Source organism: Podarcis melisellensis (assembly GCF_964234715.1).
Source record: "Podarcis melisellensis genome assembly, chromosome: 13".
Lineage (NCBI taxonomy): Eukaryota > Metazoa > Chordata > Lepidosauria > Squamata > Lacertidae > Podarcis > Podarcis melisellensis.
The window spans coordinates 43,637,421-43,661,594 of NC_138545.1; the positions used below are offsets into that span (position 1 = coordinate 43,637,421).

Genomic DNA, 24,174 nt, shown 5'->3' on the forward strand with positions numbered 1-24,174 from the left:
AAGACAGCAGTTGTTACGCACCTGACAGGCCACATTGCTGCTGTAGGGCTGCATTGACTGAATAACAAGTTGTGCAGGCCTGCTATTGATTAAACGTATTCTGAAGGATACCACACACAAAAATGAATGTGGTGGCATATGGCTTCTTTAGCACAAGCTAATCTCTATGGAAATAGTAATATTTGCTGCTGGAAGTGTGGAAAATGTGGGTTTAATTGTTGTTGTTGTTGTTGTTGTTAATACCCTGCCCAGCCACTCTGGGCGGCTCCCAACAGATTAAAAACAGAATAAAATATCAAATATTAAAAACTTCCCTAAACAGGGCTGTCTTCTAAAAGTCAGGTAGTTGTTTATTTCCTTATTGCAGGGGTCAGCAACCTTTTTAAGCAGGGGGCCAGTCCACTGTCCCTCAGACCTTGTGGGGGGCCGGACTATATTTTGAAAGAAAAAAATGAACGAATTCCTATGCCATGCAAATAACCCAGAGATGCATTTTAAATAAAAGCACACATTCTACTCATGTAAAAACATGCTGATTCCCGGACCGTCTGTGGGCCGGATTAAGAAGGCGATTGGGCTGGATTCGGCACCTGGGTCTTAGGTTGCCAACCCATGCCTTAGTATCTGATGGGAGGGCGTTCCACAGGACGGGCACCACTACCCGAAGGCCCTCTGCCTGGTTCCCTGTAACCTCACTTCTCGCAGTGAGGGAACCGCCAGAAGGGAGAGCTGCTGGACTCTTGGGTTAGGTCAGGGGTCTGCAACCTTTAAGACAAAAAGAGCCACTTGGACCCGTTTCCGAAGGAAAAAAAACTGGGAGCCGCAAAACTCGTCATGATAAAAATAACTTTTTTGTCACCTTTTTTAAATTATTTCTTTCTTTGACCCCTCAGAATTACTCCTCCTCATAGAAATAAACGTTAAATTAACAAGTTACCTTTTTGTGTGTGTGTGTTCTTCACTCCCCTTCAAAACAGTGACCAGCGTACATGCCCCTTACAATGTAGCGGGCGGGCGGGTGGGAAGGTGACGTCGGGACAGTGCGTGACTAACGCACGCACCGCCCCCATGCGACGTCACAGCCAGTACAGCGCCCGCCACAGTGGGGAGTGTCGGGGCGCACAATGCGCCTCCTCCCCTCGCTAGTATCCGCCCCGGAGCCGCGGCAAAGGTGTAAAAGAGCCACATGCGGCTCCGGAGCCGCGGGTTGCAGACCCCTGAGTTAGGTGGATCAGTGGAATTTTCTGACCTGGATAAGGCGACTTTCCCCCCAGTTTGCTTCCAGCTGTGGTCTCTGTTGCTAATGTCTGGAAGCACAGTGAGCAAGAACAACAGTAATAAATGTGGTAGCAACGATATTGCACTTCGAGACATTTTGATTGTAAGTGAGATTCATTTTGCTTAAATGTTGACTCTCTTGAAAGTTATGCCTAGGATCCTTGGAACAAAAAGCAGATACTGATGAGGAGCCTCTAACCCCGTGGTTTCCAATGTGGGGCACATGCCCCACAGGGCATAGCTGTCAACCTTCCATTTTTTTTGCGGGATATTCCCTTATTCCAGCGCCGTTTCCCGCTGCTATCCCGGATTGCTAGATATCCCGTAGACTGTCCCCGGGACAGGTGAGGCTGATAATCCCTTATTTTCAAATCTGAAAGTTGACAGCTATGCCACAGAGGGGCAATTTGATTTTTAAGGGGGGGCAATTCGAGAATGAGTTATTAACAGTTAATGGCCTTTTAGGCTTCCTCCACGTAAATAGGAGTTCACTTTTTGAATAATAAGAATTATATGTCACCGGGGGGGGGGGATCAGGATTTTAGAGATGCTTAGGTGGGGCATTGCCAAAAAAAAAAAAAAAAGGTTGGGAACCACTGCTCTAACCCTTGTAAGTCAAGATAGTTTAGGAGAGTCATTAGGAAAGGAGTTGCCTGGTTAAAAACAAAGAATGTTTCCTAGTCTCCTGAAGACTGAAGATACAGACTTCTGAGGAAGGAGAGCACTTATGGGAAGCTCAACATCCTTTGGAAATTCTGTTCATAAAATGCTTTTTTTAAAAAAAACGCTTCATCTTATTTAACTTTCAGGTTTTCTAAATTGACTGAAATGCAAATCTTGTTGTCAGTATTCTCTCCTACCTCTTTTGGTTTTATATTTGGTTTTATATTCCTATTATGATTTTTACGACGCGTTCAAATTTTGTATTTTTATGTTGTGAACCGCCCTGTGATCTTTGGATGAAAGGTGGCATACAGTTTTAATTAATTAATCATAATAATAGTAATGAAAGAGAGTTGCTGTTTCTTTCAGAGAATAATAATAATAATGATAATAATAATAATAATAATAATAATAATTTATTTGTACCTCGCCCATCTGGCTGGGTTTCCCCAGCCACTCTGGGCAGCTTCCAACAATGACAAAAAATACACTAAAATGTCACACATTAAAAACTTCCCTGAACAGGGCTGCCTTCAGATGTCTTCAGAGAAAGCTAAACAACATTAATTTATGTGTGACTATTGCTTTCCTGAAACATTTAAAGGAGGCTGGGATTTTTTTTAAAAAAAGCTTGGGTGACGAAGAAGATGAGTCTTGTTTCAGATTTGCTAGAGGCAGCCCTTTCCAGCAAAGAGGCTCTTCATCAGCTTACTTTTAACCATATGTGAATTCTGGGGAAGGGTAATTCAATTCTCTGCGCCTCATAAAAGGCGTTGGGATGGGTGGAAGCTAAGACGAGAAGCTTAGCTCTCAGCTGGACTGGGAAGAACGGGGTGGGCTAAGGTCATTTCAGTGTCTATAACCTCTGAATGGACAATCTCACCTGTTCGCCAGTGTCCAGCAACTGATGTCCAGTCACTCAAGTCAGAATGATGCAGAGACTCCTTCTAAAAGACAGGTCTTGCTTCAAGACAGCCGTGGCTGCTTAAATTAGAAACAGGTTTCCCTTTCAGCTCTAGATGTCTGAGCTTCTAGGGGCTAGGTGTCTAAAGCAGCTAAAGATTGTGAAAAGTAAAGGCAGATTTCTTAACTATTTTTAGAAAAAAGAAATAAAATTCAATAGGGGTAACTTTTCATGTAGAAGAACCGCTTTAGAGTATTGGTTTTATTTGCAATAAATATACATCCCACCCCTTATTTATCATCACATCTTCTCTGAACTTCTTCCAGAGATTTTTATTGTGACTGCCATGAGGACTTATTGCAATTTTTTTAATGCTGTAATTAATTACGTGACACAGCTTTCTCCCATGTCCACATTGCTTTACAAACCATTTCATATTAGTTTTCTTTTACATTCTGTTAGGGTTGCAAGCTGATTTATGAAATATTAGTCACCATAATGTTAGTCAAATGATTGATCTATTTATATTTGCAAATATCCACACATTCACTAAACAGGTAATCTCTCCCCTCTTTAAATAGCTCACATGTGCATATCTTGGAACATCATTCACTCACACAGACATATACACACACTCATATTTTAAAGCAAAAACGTAATCTGAATATTCACATTCCAAAGCTAAAGCAAAAGATCAAAGGACAAAAACTCGGTTTTTGTAAGGTTAGCATCCTGTTTCAGTGCTTTTTGAACACTACTGTTCTCTGTTGCTGATTTTATTCTGATCTTGTTTTGATTTCCTTTAAAATGTGGGTGGGACAGGAAAGAGTGTGTGGCTTTGAGATTTGTGGGGAGGAGATTTTTATTTTATTTTATTTTATTTTATTTATTTTTGACATTCTCATTTAGTGTGCTGTATGTTTATTGGAGGAGTCTCCACTGCACATACATTCCAAAAGCAACTACTTCTGCTACGAACTTAAGAATGGTATCAAAGGAACCATATCTTCCCCTGCCCTATACAAACTCGCCCAAGTTCTGAGATATCCAGGGGAGACGTTCTCTCAGTTCTGTCGCCTTCACAGGCACATCTGGTGAAAATGTGGGAGAGGGCCTTCTCAGTGGCTGCTCCCTGGCTTTGAAACTTGTTATGTACTAAGCTTGGATCCTAGAACAATAGGCAAGTAGGATCCTAGAATGCAACAACTCATTGGCTTGCAGGAAAAGACCAATCAGGCTCCAGGAGCGAAGCAGAACCAGCCAATCAGACGGGACTCATTGTGTAAATAATGTACATAAAAGCCTGAGTTTTGGGGGGGGCAATTAAATCATTGTTTTACAATCTGCAATAAAGAGCATGAAATCACTACAGGACTTCGAGTATATTTTGAAACTCCTTTCCTAGAGGAGCTAGACCAAGGCTCGGCAACATTTTTTGAGGCCGGGCCAGTTCACTCCCCGGCAGACATCTCAGTGGGCAGGAGCGTGCGTGCCCATGCGCGTCCATGCATGCGCTCAAGCTATTTCCAGCACTTTTCTGGGTCGGAAGAGCGCTGGAAATAGCGTGTGCGCATGTGCACAGGTGATCCTCCGTCCCAGAAGTGCACCGGAAATAGCGTATACACATATGTACAGGTGCATGCGCACACGCCATTTCAGGCGCACTTCCGCAATGCAGGAGTGCCCGTGCGCATGCACACATGCTATTTCCAGCACTCTTCCAACCCGGTAGTCGGTCCCCTCAGCAAGAAAAAAAATGGCGCCCCGAAAAGAAAATCACAGAATTACCACGCCGATCCACGGAACAGCTGTGGGCCCGTTCCAGGAAGCTCATGGGCCTTAGGTTGCTGACCTCCGAGCTAGACTAACTCCCTTCTTGTTGTCCTTTCGTTCCGGCAGGATTCTGGGAACTGACTGCTTTTAAGAAAAGAACTCTTTAACAGTGTGCGGTACAGTGGAAACTTGGTTCCCGAACTTAATCCATTCCGGAAGTCTTTTCAATTCCCGAAACAGTTCGAGAACCAAGAGCAGCAGTTTCCTGCAGCCAATCAGAAGCCGTACCGGGTGTTCGGCTTCCAAAGATAGTTCAGAAACCGGAACAATTACTTCCGGTTTTCATTTGTTCGGGAGCCGGAACGTTTGGCTCCCAAGGCGTTCAGGAGCCAAGGTTTCACTGTACCGTTTCTAAAATTATTATTATCTGCATTTTAGTAGATACGGCTTTCTACACTGTTTTGATTCCATAGATAGATTAATTTGGTAAAGGTAAAGGTACCCCTGCCCGTACGGGCCAGTCTTGCCAGACTCTAGGGTTGTGCGCTCATCTCACTCTATAGGCCGGGAGCCAGCGCTGTCTGCAGACACTTCCGGGTCACGTGGCCAGCGTGACAAGCTGCATCTGGCGAGCCAGCGCAGCACACGGAACGCCGTTTACCTTCCCGCTGGTAAGCGGTCCCTATTTATCTACTTGCACCCGGGGGTGCTTTCGAACTGCTAGGTTGGCAGGTGCTGGGACCAAATGACGGGAGCACACCCCGCCGCGGGGATTCGAACCACTGACCATGCGATCGGCAAGTCCTAGGCGCTGAGGTTTTACCCACAGCGCCACCTGCGTCCCTGATAGATTAATTACTTCTTAACAATAATCTTGTATACATGGTTAGCTGTGTGCGTTTTATCTGTATTTGTCTCAATTTTTGTGAGCTGTGTTGAGTCCCAGTTTTAGGGGAGAGGCGAGATACAAACAAACAAATTTAAATGGTACTGGTAATAGGAAACAGGGACTCATAGCTTAGCTGCAGCTATTGCTAAAGGCTGCAGCTAGCCCATGCCCCCCAGAACACAAACTGAAATATTGCAGCAGCATTTGTTCAGATGAGAGGTTTACAGATTCTCTGTGCTGGTTTTGGGGAAGCACAATTTTGTTTTGCTAGGAACCTATGAAGAATTTGTTATCCCAGCAGTGCTGTAAACTTAGGAGGCTCTCAAGCTCAACTACCAAGAGGTTCTACCAGCATGGCAACCAAGGAAGCAAAGCTCAGATGGGTTGCGGTGTCATTAGGAAAGCCATGAAACGTTTCTTTTATAGAATTTACTCGGTTTAGTAGGCCGGTTTCCGCCGCAGTGGCTATGCAGTCCAGAATTAACTACAGTGGTACCTCGGGTTACGTATGCTTCAGGTTACATACACTTCAGGTTACAGGCTCCGTTAACCCAGAAATTTTACCTCAGGTAACAAATCATTTCCATACATCCTAATGTACAGCCAAAACACAAAATCAAATATATCAGATTCGGCAGGGTTGTTATGTTCTTCCTCTAGGCCAGGGGTGGGTAACATGTGGCCCTGCAGCTGATGTCGGACTCCTACCAACCCCAGCCAGCATGGCCAATGGTTGATGGATATTATAATCCAGCAGCATCTGGGAGGCCTTCAGCTCATGCTTGAAAGAGAAGGCAAACAGGAAGCTCCAGTTTGTTCAGCTTGCAGTGGTTTGACGGACTGTTTCCACCACCACACCAATAAACTCAAACGTCTATCGCAACAGGGAAATGGGTGGGAGAACAAACTAACTCAATAGGTACAGGCAAACAAGGAATGGAAAACAGGGCACGCAGACAAAAAGCACAATATATTTATCCTTGTTTGTGCCTTTTCTCCCTCCTCTCTGCTTCCTTCTTCAAGAGCCCTATCCTAATAATAATAATACTACTACTAATAATAATTGATTACAGTGGTACCTGGGGTTACATATGCTTCATGTTACATACGCTTCATGTTACAGACTCCGCTAACCCAGAAATAGTGCTTCAGGTTAAGAACTTTGCTTCAGGATGAGAACAGAAAAAGTGCTTTGGCGGCGCAGTAGCAGCAGGAGGCCCCATTAGCTAAAGTGGTGCTTCAGGTTAAGAATAGTTTCAGGTTACTCCGGAACAAATTAAGTACTTAACCCAAGGTACCACTGTATAAACGAATTAAGCTAAAGTGTAGAGTCCCAGTCAAATTCAAAACCATGTTATGACACAATTATTTAGAATTTCTCAATGTGGAAAGAGTGCTGGCATTGACCATGGCTTTTTTCTTTTTGTTAACTATATTTTTGCTAACTATCTTTTGGTTGAATTTTCCTCATGAGATTGCAGGGCAGTAGCCTTGCTTGTTCTTAGGTTGGCACAGGTAAAATAATATTGCGTATTATTGCTGGAGAGTCTGTGTGAATGGTGTTTTTTAAGAACAGGAATTGTTCTGCTAAAGCTTATCGTTTCAGATTATTGGGTTTCTCTTCAACAAATCCTTTTGCATACATTGTGCTTCTGTTTTTTGGTTAACACCCCTTTGGATACTTTCTGATTTAAAGTGCTAAGGGAAAAGGGACTAGTGTTCTTCTTAGCACAGCATCGCAGATGCTTCCACAAACAGGGAGTGGACTTGTATGAATGCCTATTCAGTGTGTTTCAGAAACATTCCAGTAATTTGTTTAAAGCAAAACGTAATTAAATAGTGAATAATTTAATAATTGAGGAATGTTTAATTAGATGACGAATGCATATTAGCAGGCACTCTAGATTGGTGTTGTGAGCCATAGTAGTAATCAACATCTCTGTTCAAGAAGGAGACAATCCCAGCATTAAGCTTGCAGCTAGAGCGGTGGTGTAGCTCTTTCACATTTGATAAAGCTCTTTGAGGAGGCACAAAACAGACACACACACACACACACACACACACACACACACACAGGAAAAACTGAAATGTACCCAAATCGTTGTTTTGTTTACAGCTTCTCTTTATTCTCCTTTGGCCCATTTTTAATTGTTTTCCTTACAAGGTGATCCCAGGCAATCGGGGATAGTGTAAATGTGTTGACATAATGGGGCCACATAACCATTCAGATACGTCTATGAGACAACATCACAGAGAACAAAACCTTCACCTTGCCATCCCTCAGAATGGAAGAGGGAATGAATGCCGGTTGCCGTGACACTTTTGGGTCTTGCCTTACTGTATTTTCAGTTTAGCATCCAACGGAACAAGAGGGAGCATTGGCCTAGTTGCTTTAACAGTCTCTTGTGACCCCGCCAAAAGTGACTTGGACACTGACACGTAGCTAGTGGTCCAAGCTAGGTTGCGAAAGCCATTGATGCGGATTGCAGAGGTGCTGCACCCAGGCCCCAATGCCAAACTTGAACCTTCCAGTCATATTCCCCCGAGAGGCCATCACCTTCAGCGCCAAAGAGTTCACCCCAGGCCCTGCTCACCAAAGCAGGCATTGTACTTTGCGGTAAATAGGAGATGGAGTGGTAGGCTCCAAGTGACAAGGCTACCCCTTTCCATCCTCAGGAAGGAAAGGAACAGAGGAGGGATAATATAAGCTCTCAGTTGAGTGGGTCTCCTTGGAACAAGTTGTCTGCTTGCTGTGAACTGTCCACGGTACTGAAGAACCTGTCTCTGGTTGACATTGTTTGTCTAGTAGAGTGGTACCTCTGGATGCGAACAGGATCCATTCCGGAGTCCCGTTCGCATCCTGAAGCAAACGCAACCTGCGCCTGTGGGTCGTGATGTGACGCTTCTGTGCATGCTCATGACGTCATTTTGAGCGTCTGTGCATGCGCGAGCGGTGAAACCCGGAGCTAACGCGTTCCGTTACTTCCAGGTCGCTGCGGAGCGCAACCCGAAAACGCTCAACCTGAAGCATATTTAACCCGAGGTATGACTGTAGTTCATGGGTAGGCAAACTAAGGCCCGGGGGCCGGATCCGGCCCAGTCGCCTTCTAAAGCCGGCCCATGGACGGTCCGGGAATCAGCATGTTTTTACATGAGTAGAATGTGTCCTTTTATTTAAAATGCATCTCTGGGTTATTTGTGGGGCCTGCCTGGTGTTTTTACATGAGTAGAATGTGTGCTTTTATTTAAAATGCATCTCTGGGTTATTTGTGGGGCATAGGAATTCGTTCATTCCCCCCCCCCCAATATAGTCCGGCCCCCCACAAGGTCTGAGGGACAGTGCACAGGCCCCATGCTGAAAAAGTTTGCTGACCCCTGGCTCTAGTTCATACTTCCTGACCTAGCCTGTGCATTATTACGGTAACTGCCTTTGGCATCAATGACTAGACCACTTTTTGGAGCTGCTTTCTCCAAATTTTTCCATGTGCTCAGCCTCACCAGGATTGGGCACGGCCTAGTGCAAAAAGTGTACCCTTTGTTTACTTTAAACACTTGCATGCCACATACAGTGGAACCTCGGTTATCAAACGTAATCTGTTCCAGAAGACCGTTTGACAACTGAGGCACAATTGCTGGTCAGCAAATTCCTTTTAAAAAATGGAGAAACACGCCTTGAAAGCTGTTTGACTTCCAAGGCGTGTTCAAAAACGGAAGCATTCACTTCCAGCTTGTCGGCATTTGGGTACCAAATTGTTCGGCTTCCGAGGTGTTCGACAACCAAGGTTCCACTGTATTTTTTAACCCCACAAAACTTTGATATACTTTACAACAATTAAGTAGCCAAATCCTTTCACCTCCTTTCACGGTACCCTGAAACAGATTGCCAGGGTGTGTGTGGAAATGCCCACAAAGCAAAATGCCCCCTGATTTAACTCCTTTGCATGGCGACTTACCTCAAGTCCCCCTTACATGAGTGCTGTCCCCTTTTACCAGCTACACTCCTTTGCACTTTCCCTCACATGCTATATTTTCTCCCTGTCATAAACAGTATGCACAAACCGCATACACCGATATAGGGGTGAGGAACATTTTCCTCTTTTTTTAAAAAAAAGATATTTATTAAAGTTTCAAAGGTTATACAAGAAAAAGAAACAATAACAAAAACAAAACACACACAAAAAATGGAAAAATACAAAACTAAAAACAATTTAAAAACAAGTAAAATTTCATTCCCTTATTTTCTTATAACTTACTTCCCAGACCTCCTCATACTTCCCCTTTTTGTATTCCAATTCTACTTATTAATTCAGCAAATCCTTACCCTTAGTTTTCAATTAATTTTCAACCTTTCTTTTCTTTTTACTTAATCATTACAGCTGGAAACCACTTAATTTCTAATCCAACATCATTCTAACATTCATAAATTTTGCAATATTTCCCAAGATAGTCCTTAAATTTCTTCCAATCTTCTTCCGCCGTCTCTCTTCCCTGGTCTTGGATTCTGCCAGTCATTTCTGCCAGTCCCATATAATCTATCACCTTCATCTGCCATTCTTCCAAAATGGGTAAATCTTGTGTCTTCCCATTTTTCCTCTGAAATACCAGTACAAATAACTCCCTCCTGAGGGTGCTGTATGTGAGAGAAGTCGCTTTTGAGCCATTGTTACTGTTGGGAAAGCAAAAGAAAATCGCATTGGAGTTCCAGTCACAGAATTCCAATGTAGCATGTAGTCTGACTCTTAGAGACATATGTAAACACAGTAGGGAGCACTCCTCACACTTCTTCAATGGGAAACAGTCCAGGGCTTTGCCATATATAACCATTTTCCACAGGGCCTATAAATCCAGCTGTCTCCGTAAGGCCAAGTTAGTTTCTGTTGTTAGGATAAACGAAAGAAGCAAATGTTAGTTGTCAAACGCTGGAGTCTTATTTTGCAGGAAACAAGAACATGAGATAGCAACAAGCCAAGCTCATGAAGGAGAAAAATGAACTGGAAAAAAGTGTGGTACAGTTATAAATAAGGAGAGAGGGAGAGAGAGAGAGAGAGAGAGAGAGAGAAATCTGGTCAGGCTTTTTAGAGGCCTTGTATGCTTCTCTGGGGTGTAAGATTTTATTTAAACAAATGTTTGGGATAGATATTTCACTATTAAAAAAAAGGTAAAGGTAAAGGACCCCTGACAGTTAAGTTGGGCTCATTTGGCTTTACTGGCTGAGGGAGCCGATGTTTGTCCACATACAGTTTTTCCGGGTCATGTGGCCAGCATGACTAAACTGATTCTGGCGAAACCAGAGCAACGCACGGAAACACCGTTTACCTTCCCGCTGAAGTAGTACCTATTTATCTACTTGCACTGGCATGCTTTCGAACTGCTAGGTTGGCAGGAGCTGGGACCGAGCAACGGGAGCTCACCCCGTCGCAGGGATTCGAACTGCCGACCTTCCAATTGGCAAGCCCTAGGCTCAGTGGTTTAGACCAAAGCGAGGCTGAGACCAAAGCGAGGCTAACCGTTCTGCGCAATGTCTCTGCTATGCCACAAACCCTCTTGTGTAACTTTGAATAAGCAGAACGTTTGATAAAACATTCTTTTATTTTTTATAAATTAATGCAGTATAAATATTTTACCACCACCATGCTTCTACTGACAGTAACTGACTCTGATTGAATTCTGAACTTTACTGCCAACCAGGGTGGGAGAGAAAGATATCTTTTTGCTGAACTTGTACCAGATTGATTGTACAGCAAGGATAGCTAATCCGTGTTAAGCCATTTTGAACATGCACCCTTAGGGCAAACTGGATGTGACAGAACTGCCACATTTGTTTGGTCAGATGTTCTTCTTCACATACCAAGTGAGGAAAGGAATGTGCAGGAAGTAAGGAGGGGCTGATCCCTTTACCTCAGTGCATTCTGTTCAATAACTTTTCTCCCGCCTCCCTTCCCGGATCAATTTCTTCAATAATAGACTATCAGTAGAACAGCAGATACTGAATAACAAATATTCTTGATCATGGTTATCAGCTGGATTGTTGAAAGCAGTCAGATTCTAGAGCACTCATTAGTTGGCATGGAGCCAGTGTCTTGGTGTGGAGTTTGACCCCATTAAGAAAAGGCATGTCCATTATAGCCAGAGCTGTGTACTACTCAGCCACTATTAGTAGCTCCATTTTCCTGGACTAAGCTTAAATTTACACAGTCTGTTGGTGACCTCAAGCAGTCATTCAGAGTGACGCTGCCTTACCTGACACAAAGAGAAAGAAGAAATCTAACTGTGTGTCATCAGTATGCTGACCCAATACTGAAAGCCACCTAGATAGAGATCCAGGAAACTCAACCGATTCACACCATCCCTGCCATTACAGGTAGTCTACCAGACTGATCAAGGCAGATTCAGTTGTGAATCTTGGCTGGAAGCCAGATGGAAATGAATCTAGACAATCACTTTCAGCTGAAAGCACTTGGAGCTGATTTGCCACGTCAGGCTTCAACAACTTGGTCGGGAATGATTACTTAAAAGCTGGCCTATAATTCCCTAATACCATGGGGATGTGAGAATGCCTTCTTTAATGGGATTATGACTCCTTCTTGAAGAACAGCTGGTCTTCCTGGTGCAATGCATTAATGAAAGTCAAGTTAGAATTTGACTGATTGCCTTGGTAAGCCTTCAGAAACCAAGAGGAACAGGGTCAAGCAGAACATCTGTACCTCTAATATATATCTGTAGAAAAGGAGTGTTGGCAGCTTGCCAGGACAGCTTGGTATAGTGGCGTTCTTCTCTTGGTAAGTGCAGCTTTGTGTGTTATCCTTACTTGATCTCTCAGTGGCTTTTGATACCATGGTATCCTTCTGAGCCAACGTAGTGGGATGGGTATTGGACACACTGTTCTACAGTGGTTCTGATGCCATATCCAGGATCAGCTTCAGAGAATAGCATTGGGTGATGGTCTTTCAGCCTCCTGGTAGTTGTGCTGTACGGTAGTTTTCTCTCCAGTGCTATTTAACATCTATATGAAGCCATTGGGAGTGGTCATTGGGAGAGATGTCAAGCAAGGTGTCACCAACATGCTGATGATCCCCAGCTCTACTTCTCTGCAACATTGGAATCAGGTGAGGCTATGCAAAGCCTGAGCCAGTGCTTGGACTCAACAGAGAACTGGATGAGAACCAGTATCCTGGCAAGACAGAAGCACTGTGGGTGGGTGGTTACTGAGCCAATTCCTTATTTGCATGGGGTTGCACTGTCCCGGAAAGAGCAGGTTCATAATCTGAGGATGCTCCTGAAGGCTCAGGTGACCTCAGTGGCCAGGAATATCTTCTATCCACTTCAGCTAGTAAGACAACTATGCAGTTCCAGGGTAGCCTTACTGCTGTCGTCCATTCACTGGAAGCCTACAGTCTGGATTACTGTGATGTACTCTATATGGGGCTGCCCTTGTGGAGGGTCTGAAAGCTGTAGCTGGAGTGAAATGCAGTGGTGTGACTGCTCACTGGAGCAGGATATTGTCAACACATTACCCTGCAGTCGAAATAATTGAACTGTAGATCAGTTCTCACAATACATAGCCGTTTCCCATCTATATTTATATTCAATTGTATAATTTCATCTTATCTACTTTAAAAAAATTTCACCTGTGATATTTTTCTTTTACTTCTTTATTTTTTCTTTGTTCTTTTTTTCTTTCTTCTGATATCTTATCTTTCATTTCACTGCTTTATTGTGAATAGCATTTTATAGAGGTATAAATAACTGTAAATATGAAAAGAGACAAAATATTCTGTATTTTTTCCCCCTTGGTTATATGTATTTTCTTTTTCTTTTGCATCTTCTTGTGTTGTAAATATGTATGTTTTCTAATTTGTACTTAATAAAAATTATATATTTTTATATATATCTTTATTATATTATATATAATATAATATAAAATTATATATATCTTTATATATATATAAAGAAATAATTGAATTGGCTGTCAGTTAGCTACCATGCTAAGTTCACTGTGTTGATTTTGGTGTATGATGTCCTGTACAATTTGGGACCAATAGATCATCTCACCCCATATATATCATGAGGACCTCCTGCAGACGCCATCTTTATTTGGAGGTCCATTCTGCATAATGTAAGAACCAAGCCTTTAGTATAGTAGTACCTGGTCTTTGGAATTCCCTGCCCTTGAAAATTAGACAGGAGCCATCTTTGTTTTCTTTTTGGCACCTGCTGGAGACCATCTTTCAACAAGCCATTTCAGCCAAGATCTTTCCCAGTTTGCATCTGCATGTTAATTGTTTTAAAGATGATTTTATCCTTTTCACACTCATTTGCTGCACTGGACACTCGGGAGGAAGAGTGGGTTGATGAATGAAAGGAAATGAAAGGAAATACTTTATTGTCACTTGTACAACTTGTATACAGTGAGATTACATGAGCACCCCCCACTCAGCTCTCTTAGTCTTAATTCCCCTCGTTTACTGACGTACACCAACCAAACCCGAAAGTCGGTTGCCCTGTTGTTATCTTTTCATTCAGCAGCCTAACAGCCCACGGATAGAAGCTGTTCTTTACCCTGTTGGTGCGATTAATCATGCTTCTATATCTTCTGCCTGAGGGCAGGAGATCAAGAAAGTGCTGGCCAGGATGTGAATCATCCCTGAGAATTTTCCTCCCTCTCCTCAGGCAACGTTCTTCCTCTATTTCATCCAGCAGATTCACGGGACAGCCCATAATATCTTGTGCTGTATTCACTACCCTCTGTAGGCACTTCCTATCAGTTGATGTCAAACCAGCGTACCACACCGTGATGCAGTATGAAAGGACACTTTCTATTGTTGACCAGTAGAAGATCATCAAATGTTGATTGACATTGTTCTTCCGCAATACTCTGAGGAGAGTATTTAATTTAATTTAATTTAATTTAATTTGGATTCTACACGTATGTAGTTTTGTTCTCACTGAAATGAGTTAAACTGAGGCAGGAATTAAGATTAAAATATTTCAGAGAAAATGCCCCTGAAGTGGCCATTACTTCTCAAAAAGATACATTTCCCGGCAGCAGAAAATGATTTTTGCTCTTTTTCCCCTCTTCCAGGCTTGTGTTTGGCACTCTTTATCCTGCATATTACTCATACAAAGCTGTAAAATCAAAGGATATTAAAGAATATGTAAGTATCACTTCTGGGATTATCAAGGTAAACCTAGGTTTCTGTTTGCAAAATGCCTCCCAGTGGATTTTACCTGGCTCTTTAGGCAGAATGAAGAACTTAACATGCTTCAGAGTTTCCGATTTGATTTCCCTGTATGTATATTTGGTGCTAAATAATCAGCGCACATCTTCCACCATTTTGCGTCACCTGAGAAAAGAATAAATTTTTGTAAAAGCAAATTCTATATTAGTTAACCTGGAGACTATTTAAAAACACATATGCTAGGTATAAAGTCCCATTGAATGATGCTTTTGTGTAGCTCTTGCATAAAATCCCATTTAAAAAAAAAGTAGTGGGAAGCCTGCATGAAGTACATCTTTCTTGTATGCCTTTAGCTCCCTGCTTAAATTGTTAAATTCTGTATTCCCAAATTCAATTTAAATAGGGCCATCATGGTGATTTAGGTAATTTATAGAGTTGTATTGGGTGTTAACACCAGTGCTGAACACAATGTGGGCAGCCATTTTGTCATTAGTTAAAAAACAAGAACAGAGTTCATGAACAGTTATTGCCTGTTAATGTTAATAAAATGTTATTAGCATGGCCCTTCCCAACTACAGTGAACTTAACTGCACTTCTTAGCATACATTTGGGCTGGTATACCCAACTCTAACATTCAGATAGGAGGAATTAGGCATTCAGTAGCTAATTTTGTAGTAACCAGGTTTTGGGGTACAGTAAAAAAAGTTTGCGAATACTGGGTGCAGTGATACAAAACAGATATGGGGATTCATTGAAATTGTGATAGTTGTATTTACAAGGCAAGGCTAGATTGAGGCTAAGTATCTAAGCTGAAATGAATGAATAGCTAAATATTCTCAGTAGTTTACAAGAGAGGGGATCATAGAAATATCGTGCAATATGGAGGTATATAAATAGCAGGTGTTATGTAATATAAGGACTTATCCTTGTAACTTTTGCATAGCTGTCGTTGGAGAGGTTTGGGGTTAATTAGGATTATCATATCCATTTCAGCATAAGAGTGCACAGAGAATATTCAGAATCGCAGACGTGATCGCTTGTGGCACCAGCAAATGCTGTGGCCAGGAGCCTTACTCTGTGAACACTTCTTTTGGAGATGAGTTGCTTATAGTTTACTCCTTCTTGGAGGCATAAACTGGGGTCCTTTAGGCCCACATTTGTAACTGGAGATAGCTCCTAGTGCCCTCTTCCCATTCCGTCACTAAAGATAATTCAAGACTCTTGTACAACTCTTGAATTACAAGAATGGCCAGGAATGCCTGCACTTAGTGATTCACTTGAACTGATGTATTTGTTATACAGGCACTGCATACAGTTTTTAGATACAGTTCTAGGCTAATAATGAAAACTCAAGTTCTTAATTTTTAAACAGTGTGAACTAACTATTAAGCTTAATAATGCATTACAAAATGAAGCATTGGTTTGTACAAGTAACCTAGATTGAAATTTGGTGAATGGTGTGAGTTTGACCTCTCCTCCACAAGAACGTTGAAATATGATTTATAAATCTAAATGTAATTCAGTGCAATTTGAAAACAAGTTCAGAGTCTCCATTTCATCTGTTTCATTTCCTGTCACTTTCTTGGGTCTTAAGACAAATTCATATCATATAATTAAAGCACTGTTATACCACTGTAACAGTCATAGCTTCCCCCAAAGGATTCTGGGAGCTGAAGTTAAGGGCCCTCACGGAGGTACAATTCTCAGCACCCTTAAACTACAGTGTGATATTCACCTAAGTGTTGCTCACAAGTAGACCCACTGAAATTAATGAACATGACCAAGCTCCATAAATTTCAATGGGTCGTCCTTACTTAGCTGGATACAACCCGCAGAATTCTCAAGATTCTGCATGTCTGTTAAGGGTATGAGAGCGCTCTAAATGTGTGCTGTGGATATGACCATAGTTTATTGTGCCAAATGACCCTTGTTCAAATCACTCTTTTTCATTTATTCCTAAGATTAGACCATTTTGGTGCCCAAGACATAAAATCTGAAGGCACCTGTGCCTTGTGCTTACAGAGTATATAGTAATAAAAACAATAATACGGGTGCCTCAAAATCTGCCGCCTGAGGTAAACCAACATGACTTGGCCCAATGGTAGGACTGGCCCTGGCCCTGAGGGACTGAGGCCTGGGGGAAAGAAGCAATACCCACAATCGTGCCAAATGAACATTTGCTTATAACCATTCTTGTGCTTTATTCCTAGGTAAAATGGATGATGTATTGGATCATATTTGCACTCTTCACAACAGCAGAGACATTCACGGACATTTTTCTTTGCTGGTTAGTATCCTGCCAAGATGCTTCCTTCCCTCCCTCCCCAAAAAAACAAAAGCAGGGAAAAACAAATGTTTTTGAAAGGAGCAAAAGTGCAAGATAATACTAGACGTTGCTCAATAGCACCAGGCGCATCAGGTGCTTATCTTAGAAGCTGGACATTTCCTGTCAGAAATGCCACATTGGCGTGGTGCACGAGGGGTTTTGGGGTGTGTGTAATAAATTGGATGGGAAATGCTGTGCAGGGAAATGGCTGCAAAGAGTTTAATGTGATGGGTCTGCTGCAGTGAATGGGAAGCTGTGAATCCTGCTGCCACATTTGGCTCTGAGTGGGTTAAACCACGGAGCCTAGGACTTGCCGATCAGAAGGTTGGCGGTTTGAATCCCTGCAACGGGGTGAGCTCCCATTGCTCGGTCCCTGCTCCTGCAAACCTAGCAGTTCTAAAGCACGTCAAAGTGCAAGTAGATAAATAGGTACCGCTCCGGCGGGAAGGTAAACGGCGTTTCTGTGCGCTGCTCTAGTTTGCCAGAAGCGGCTTAGTCATGCTGGCCACATGACCCGGAAGCTGTACGCCGGCTCCCTCGGCCAAGAAAGCGAGATGAGCGCCGCAACCCCAGAGTCAGTCACGACTGGACCTAATGGTCAGGGGTCCCTTTACCTTTACTGGTACTGGAGAGCACCCAGCAAAGTGGGTTGTGGAGGATTAGTTTTAAAAAAGGGCAAAGCAGGAAAAGTGCCCCACTCTTAGTGTAGTCATATGTGGGAGAGCATAACATTTGTCTGAGGCCGAATCTAGTTTCAGGGAGAAAAACTGTATCTATGATAAGAATAAATGAGAATGGAACAGAGAGGATGCAGAGTGCACACAGAAGGGAAAACCTCCTCTCTGCCATCAGCAAACTCACTAGCGTTGCCCAAGAATGGTCCACTGTTGCATTTTACGATCCTTCAGTGATGATTGTAGTAGAACAAAGAACTCAAATCAAATTGTGGGGAGAAATAGCTGAACCATCCCAATCTCAGCTACTGGGAAGGAGATGCTCACCACCTTATTGCATCCCACCTGTGGCCAGAATCAGTAAACAGACAAGGTGCTCTCTTCACAGCCACCCTTCGTTCTTCTTGATCCATTGACCTCCCAGGTGGGTGGGCTGGCAGTGACAAGCGAAGTTGGAACAGAGCCAGAAGGAAGAAAAAGTTGGCTGGGCCTTAGAAACTATTCAAACCAGGCCCATGTGGTGATCAGAGTTCCCCTTCTGACATAGCTGCAGTACACTTAACTTGTGTGTGTGTGTGTGTGTGTGTGTGTGTGCTTGTTGGCATGAATATGTGCTAAAAGCATCAAGGAAACAGGCCATGGAGAGCGACCCTTGACTTTTCCTGCCCCAAGCTTATAGTATTAATTGGCCTTGGGAAAGTCATGGCAGGCTGCGGTGGAAGAGGAGGTGCTTGGGGGGAGGGAGGAAAGTGGGAAGAGAAATGTTACAAAGGGGTATGTAAAAATGGACTGTCAACAGGTGAAAATGTAAAGTTACAATATATTAAGATAAAATATTAAGATAAAAGCAAAAATGGGTAAGGACTTGCTGAAATAACTATTGAACTAGAATACAAAAAAGGGAGGTGTGAGGAGGTCAGGGAAACAAGCAAATGAAAGACAAGACATGGAAAGACTGATTTGTTTTTATTGTTTTTATTTTTCTGTATTTTGTATTTTTTGTTTCTCTTTTTTTTTCTTCTTCTCATTTTTGTAACTTCTTTTTTAAAAAAAGAAAGTGGGAAGAGAACATGAAGAATCTGAAGTGGAGAGCAGGCAGGTTGCTGGCACTCGTTTGGCTGCAGGAGTTGTGGGAGGGAGGAATACAAGGTGCCATCCAACCATCTTAGGGACTCCACTCTGGATTTCTGAAGGGTTTACCTGAGTGCCAAAGATATCCTGCAAGGCAGCCGAGGTTTAGGGCCAGAGCTTTCCTTCTCCTAGATAGGCTACCTTCCCAGGTTGAGCTGGTAGAAGGAAAGATTCAGGGAAGTTTTTAATGTGTGACATTTTAATGTATTTTTAATCTTTTTTGGAAGCTGCCCAGAGTGGCTGGGGAAACCCAGCCAGATGGGTGGGGTACAAATACAGTGGTACCTCAGGTTAAGTACTTAATTCGTTCCGGAGGTCCGTTCTTAACCTGAAACTGTTCTTCACCTGAAGCACCACTTTAACTAATGGGGCCTCCTGCTGCTGCCGTGCCACCGGAGCCCGATTTCTGTTCTTATCCTGAAGCAAAGTTCTTAACCTGAAGCACTATTTCTGGGTTAGCGGAGTCTGTAACATGAAGCGTATGTAACATGAAGCATATGTAACCCCAGGTACCACTGTAATCAATTATTATTATTAGTAGTATTATTATTATTAGGATAGGGCTCTTGAAGAAGGAAGCAGAGAGGAGGGAGAAAAGGCACAAACAAGGATAAATATATTGTGCTTTTGTCTGCGTGCCCTGTTTTCCATTCCTTGTTTGCCTGTACCTATTGAGTTAGTTTGTTCTCCCACCCATTTCCCTGTTGCGATAGACGTTTGAGTTTATTGGTGTGGTGGTGGAAACAGTCCGTCAAACCACTGCAAGCTGAACAAACTGGAGCTTCCTGTTTGCCTTCTCTTTCAAGCATGAGCTGAAGGACTCCTAGATGCTCCTGGATTATAATATCCATCAACCCGACTGTGACCATTGGCCATGCTGGCTGTGGTTGGTAGGAGTCCGACATCAGCTGCAGGGCCACATGTTACCCACCCCTGGCCTAGAGGAAGAACATAACAACCCTGCCGAATCTGATATATTTGATTTTGTGTTTTGGCTGTACATTAGGATGTATGGAAATGATTTGTTGGCTTGTTGGCTTCCTAGACCTTTTAGAAATAAAATAAAAAATATATGGCAGGTCTGCAAAGTCAGTCTTGCACTCGCAGAGGAGAGAGCTATAATTTAGATGTGTTATGAGACTGCAGTTGCATCATCAGCCAAGAAGGCCTGAATTGCGAAGAAGAAGAAGAAGAAGAAGAGGAGGAGGAGGAGGAGAAATGGTGCTGTTTTGTTGTTATTTGAGTGGGGATGGAGAACAATATGAAGAGATGACTGAACTTTTGAGATCAATTAAGGGATTCTTGTCGGGAAGCGGGTGGTGCTGTGGGTTAAACCACAGAGCCTAGGACTTGCCGATCAGAAGGTCGGCGGTTCGAATCCCCGCAACGGGGTGAGCTCCCGTTGCTCAGTCCCTGCTCCTGCCAACCTAGCAGTTCGAAAGCACACCAGTGCAAGTAGATAAATAGGTACCGCTCCGGCGGGAAGGTAAACAGTGTTTCCATGCATTGCTCTGGTTCGCCAGAAGCGGCTTAGTCATGCTGGCCACATGACCCGGAAGCTATACGCCGGCTCCCTCGGCCAATAAAGCGAGATGAGTGCCGCAACCCCTGAGTCGGCCACGACTGGACCTAATGGTCAGGGGTCCCTTTACCCTTTACCTTTAAGGGATTCTTGATTTGTCTAACAGAGTTAAAGATATCAGCAAGGGGGGGGAGGGGAGAAACTTCTAAAACAGGCATGACCAACCCTCCATTAACCACGTGGGCATGGCTGAAGCATGAAAGTGGGTGCAGCCAAAATAGGCAATGTGGAAACCATAGTTCTCAAAGCTGCCTTCCAAAAGGCTTTCTTGTTAAGTTGTGGGTGAACGTATCAGACGACACAGCAATTCTTCAAACAGCTCTTCTTTATTCAGATGCCAGAACAGAATTGAACTGAGGAGTTCAGTCAGCCTGCTTATATAGAGCTCCAGAACAGCATAACTGTTGCAACTTTCTAAAACTATCCAATCACTGAACGTCACTTTCGATCCTTTATTTGCATACAAACTATCCAATCACTGAACGTCACTTTCAATCCTTCATTTGCATAACTATCTACAATATCCCCCTGCTGGCCCAGGGTGAGAACTTCAGTACGTAACATTCCTTATAAGCTGTTTTGCACTATTTTAAATCCTTTTTGGGTATCCGTCACTAAATTCGTGGTTAGTCCCACCCCCGCTATAAATGCATTTGGTCGCATCAGCAATTGGCCACATAAAACAGCAACCGTAATGCTGCCTTTGAAAAGGAACAGGTCAGCACTTTTTCAACAAGTGTCAATGCAGCTATCCAAGAAACTCACTGGCAGTATATCCTCCTCTAGTTCCTGGCTCTCTCTCTCTCTCACTTAAGTGGAAGGATGGTTGCACCAAAATGTAACTTGGCACTCCAAGATTATTGTTTTTAAAGTAATGCTACCATATTTCAAAACCAATGTAATATACTATTTTTGACCTTTAAAGACCTTCACGGCCTAGGACCCTCATACCTACGGGACTGCCTCTCCCGGTATGCCTCACGAAGGACCTTAAGGTCCATAAATAGCAACACCCTAGAGGTCCTGGGCCCTAAGGAAGTTAGATTGGCCTCAACCAGAGCCAGGGCCTTTTCAACACTGGCTCCGGCCTGGGGGAACGCTCTGCCTCATGAGACCAGGGCCCTGCAGGATCTGATTTCTTTTTGCAGGGCCTGTAAGACAAAGTTGTTCCGCCTGGCCTTTGGCTTGGAGTCAATTTGATTCCCTCCCCCTCTTTCTTTTTTCCTTTCTCCTCCTGTGATGAGGCTGCATTTTAATGTTGTAATGTTGCAATTTAAACTTGTTTTTAAGTTGTATTTCAATCAGCTTGTTTTATTATTGGTTGTTAGCTGCCCTGAGCCGAGTCTTGGCTGGGGAGGGCGGGGTATAAATAAAATTTATTATTATTATGTATATCTCTATATCTGATGTGCTAGATTTTCATCCTGGATTATACTCTGATTGTCAAGAGTGTTGATTTTTAAATGTTGGAGGAGGCCTAAATGTACAAATTTCTGTGGGTAAATATGCTCTTTTCTTTTCCTGCAGGTTTCCATTTTATTACGAACTCAAAATAGCTTTTGTAGCTTGGCTGTTGTCTCCTTACACAAAGGGCTCCAGCCTCCTGTATAGGAAATTTGTGCACCCTACACTGTCCTCAAAAGAAAAGGTAATTGAAACTGTTTCTCACTACTGTAGTTGGGGGTAGTGATTATGGGAGAAGAACAATTTAGGCTGCAATCCCATCCATACTTATCTTGGAGTAAGCTCAGTTGGGCTTGTTTCTGAGTAGATACATCTAGGGCATATGTCATTTTCATGTAATATTTCAATGTTCTGCTATTCTCTCTTGATAAGGTGGTTCTTTCACCTCAGCCAGTTTTTTTAATCTTTTTGTGTTGCTTTGCGAAGCTCAGAGCTGCTGAATCCAAAACTACTCATTTCTCACAAATTACTTTAACATCGTGCCTGAAAAAATTGTCCCTACTGAGATGAGGAAATGATGGTCAAATTTACCTGGAGCTATTAGACTTAAACACTTTCAGGTAGTCTGGTAGCTTGGTTTCTAATAAAAATAAAGTATCCACAGATTGTTTTATTAGCTTAACAAATGTACAGGCCACCATTCAAAATTTCTCCATGGCAGCCATTTAATAGAATTAAAAACCACATAAAATAGCATAATTATAATCATAATAACAGTAATAACATATTTCAGATCCTTGTATATCATCAATTAGTTTCGATACATCACAGCCAACCGGTAAAGCTGTAAAGAGCTTAAAGACCAGCTCAAAGACCAGCTCATTTCCTATGAACCAACCCATAGACTGAAATTCTCTTTCAAAGTCTTGTTATATGTTTCACCACCAAAAGAGGTTCATTTGGTGGGAATCTGACTGGCTTTGTCTTGGCTATGGACCTCCCTCCCAAAGGAGGTGCAGCTAGCTCCATCTTTTGTGACATGCAAGGCAGGCAGTAAAAACATCATTATTCCTTGTGGCTTTCAATATGATTGGAGATTTTCAATTCTGCTTTTGTTTATTTTGATGATTTAGTCATAGTTTTTGTCACCTGAAGGTATTTGGTTTGGCTTTATTCTTTTATGTAAACCGCTCTGGGCCCTTAATTTTTTATTTATTTATAAATAAGCAAACAGCTTGGTAGATGTTGAGTATCAGCTTCACCTCCAGGGCAGGTGCCAAAACCTCTTCCTCAAGATAGGCTATAAGATTGCCCCTTCTCAGACTGGGCCTCAGCCAGGCTTGGGAGAATGCAAAGCCCCAGAGGTACCCTTCTGATTTACCTGTATATATACAGGCCCCAGGGACGCGGGTGGTGCTGTGGGTTAAACCACAGAGCCTAGTACTTGCCGATCAGAAGGTTGGCGGTTCGAATCCCCACGATGGGGTGAGCTCCTGTTGCTTGGTCCCTGCTCCTGCCAACCTAGCAGTTCGAAAGCACGCCAGTGCAAGTAGATAAATAGGTACCGCTCTGGTGGGCAGGTAGATGCCGTTTCCGTGCGCTGCTCTGGTTGGCCAGAAGAGGCTTAGTCATTCTGGCCACATGATCTGGAAGCTGTACGCCGGCTCCCTCGGCCAATAAAGCAAGATGAGCGCCGCAACCCCAGAGTCAGCCATGACTGGACCTAATGGTCAGGGGCCCCTTTACCTTTACCTATACAGGCCCCAGGCTCTCCCTCATGGTCAGATTATTGGCAAACTTGTGATTCTTATTTTTTTAAAGCTGCATTTAAAGCGTGTCGGTTCTAATGCTTACAACATATGGAAAACATGAATGAGGAGAACTGAATTCTTTCTCATCTTCCCTTTCTCACACTCTGTTGCTTCAACAGCAGAGAGAGAGAAAAGAAGGTAGATTTGGCTCCCCTCACCTACACACCCTTTTGAATATAAAAATCCCTAAACACTTTATGTAGTAACTCGGGAGACGCATGAATAAACAAGCATGGCTGCCCTTCTTGCAAGTGGTTCGACCCAGAATTGTCTCTGAAGGTGTCTGAGGACAGAGAATGAATGCAAAAGTACTTTGGAGGAGCTTGGAGGCGAAATCCCTTTCGACTGTGTTTTTATTTTATTTATCTATTTTTTTGTCTTCCATGATAGGAAATAGATGACTGCCTAGTCCAAGCAAAAGATCGAAGCTATGATGCCCTGGTGCATTTTGGGAAGCGGGGGCTAAATGTTGCAGCCACAGCTGCTGTGATGGCAGCTTCCAAGGTAACCAGTGGGATAACGAAGGATACAGTGGTTGTGTTAACATCACAAGTCTATGT

The 24,174-nt window shown here is 43.0% G+C and overlaps 1 protein-coding gene across 3 annotated transcripts in view; it reads left to right on the forward strand.

Annotated features, from left to right (window-relative positions):
- The window catches only part of REEP1 (receptor accessory protein 1), a 64,474-nt gene that overhangs the window by 14,155 nt on the left and 26,145 nt on the right, over window positions 1-24,174 (forward strand). For all 3 annotated transcript variants that reach the window (XM_081884375.1, XM_081884376.1, XM_081884377.1), the window contains exons 2-5: window positions 14,590-14,662; window positions 16,897-16,973; window positions 21,927-22,047; window positions 24,005-24,118. In XM_081884375.1, the coding sequence (XP_081740501.1) occupies window positions 14,590-14,662; window positions 16,897-16,973; window positions 21,927-22,047; window positions 24,005-24,118 (385 nt within the window). The remainder of the gene's footprint in view (window positions 1-14,589; window positions 14,663-16,896; window positions 16,974-21,926; window positions 22,048-24,004; window positions 24,119-24,174) is intronic.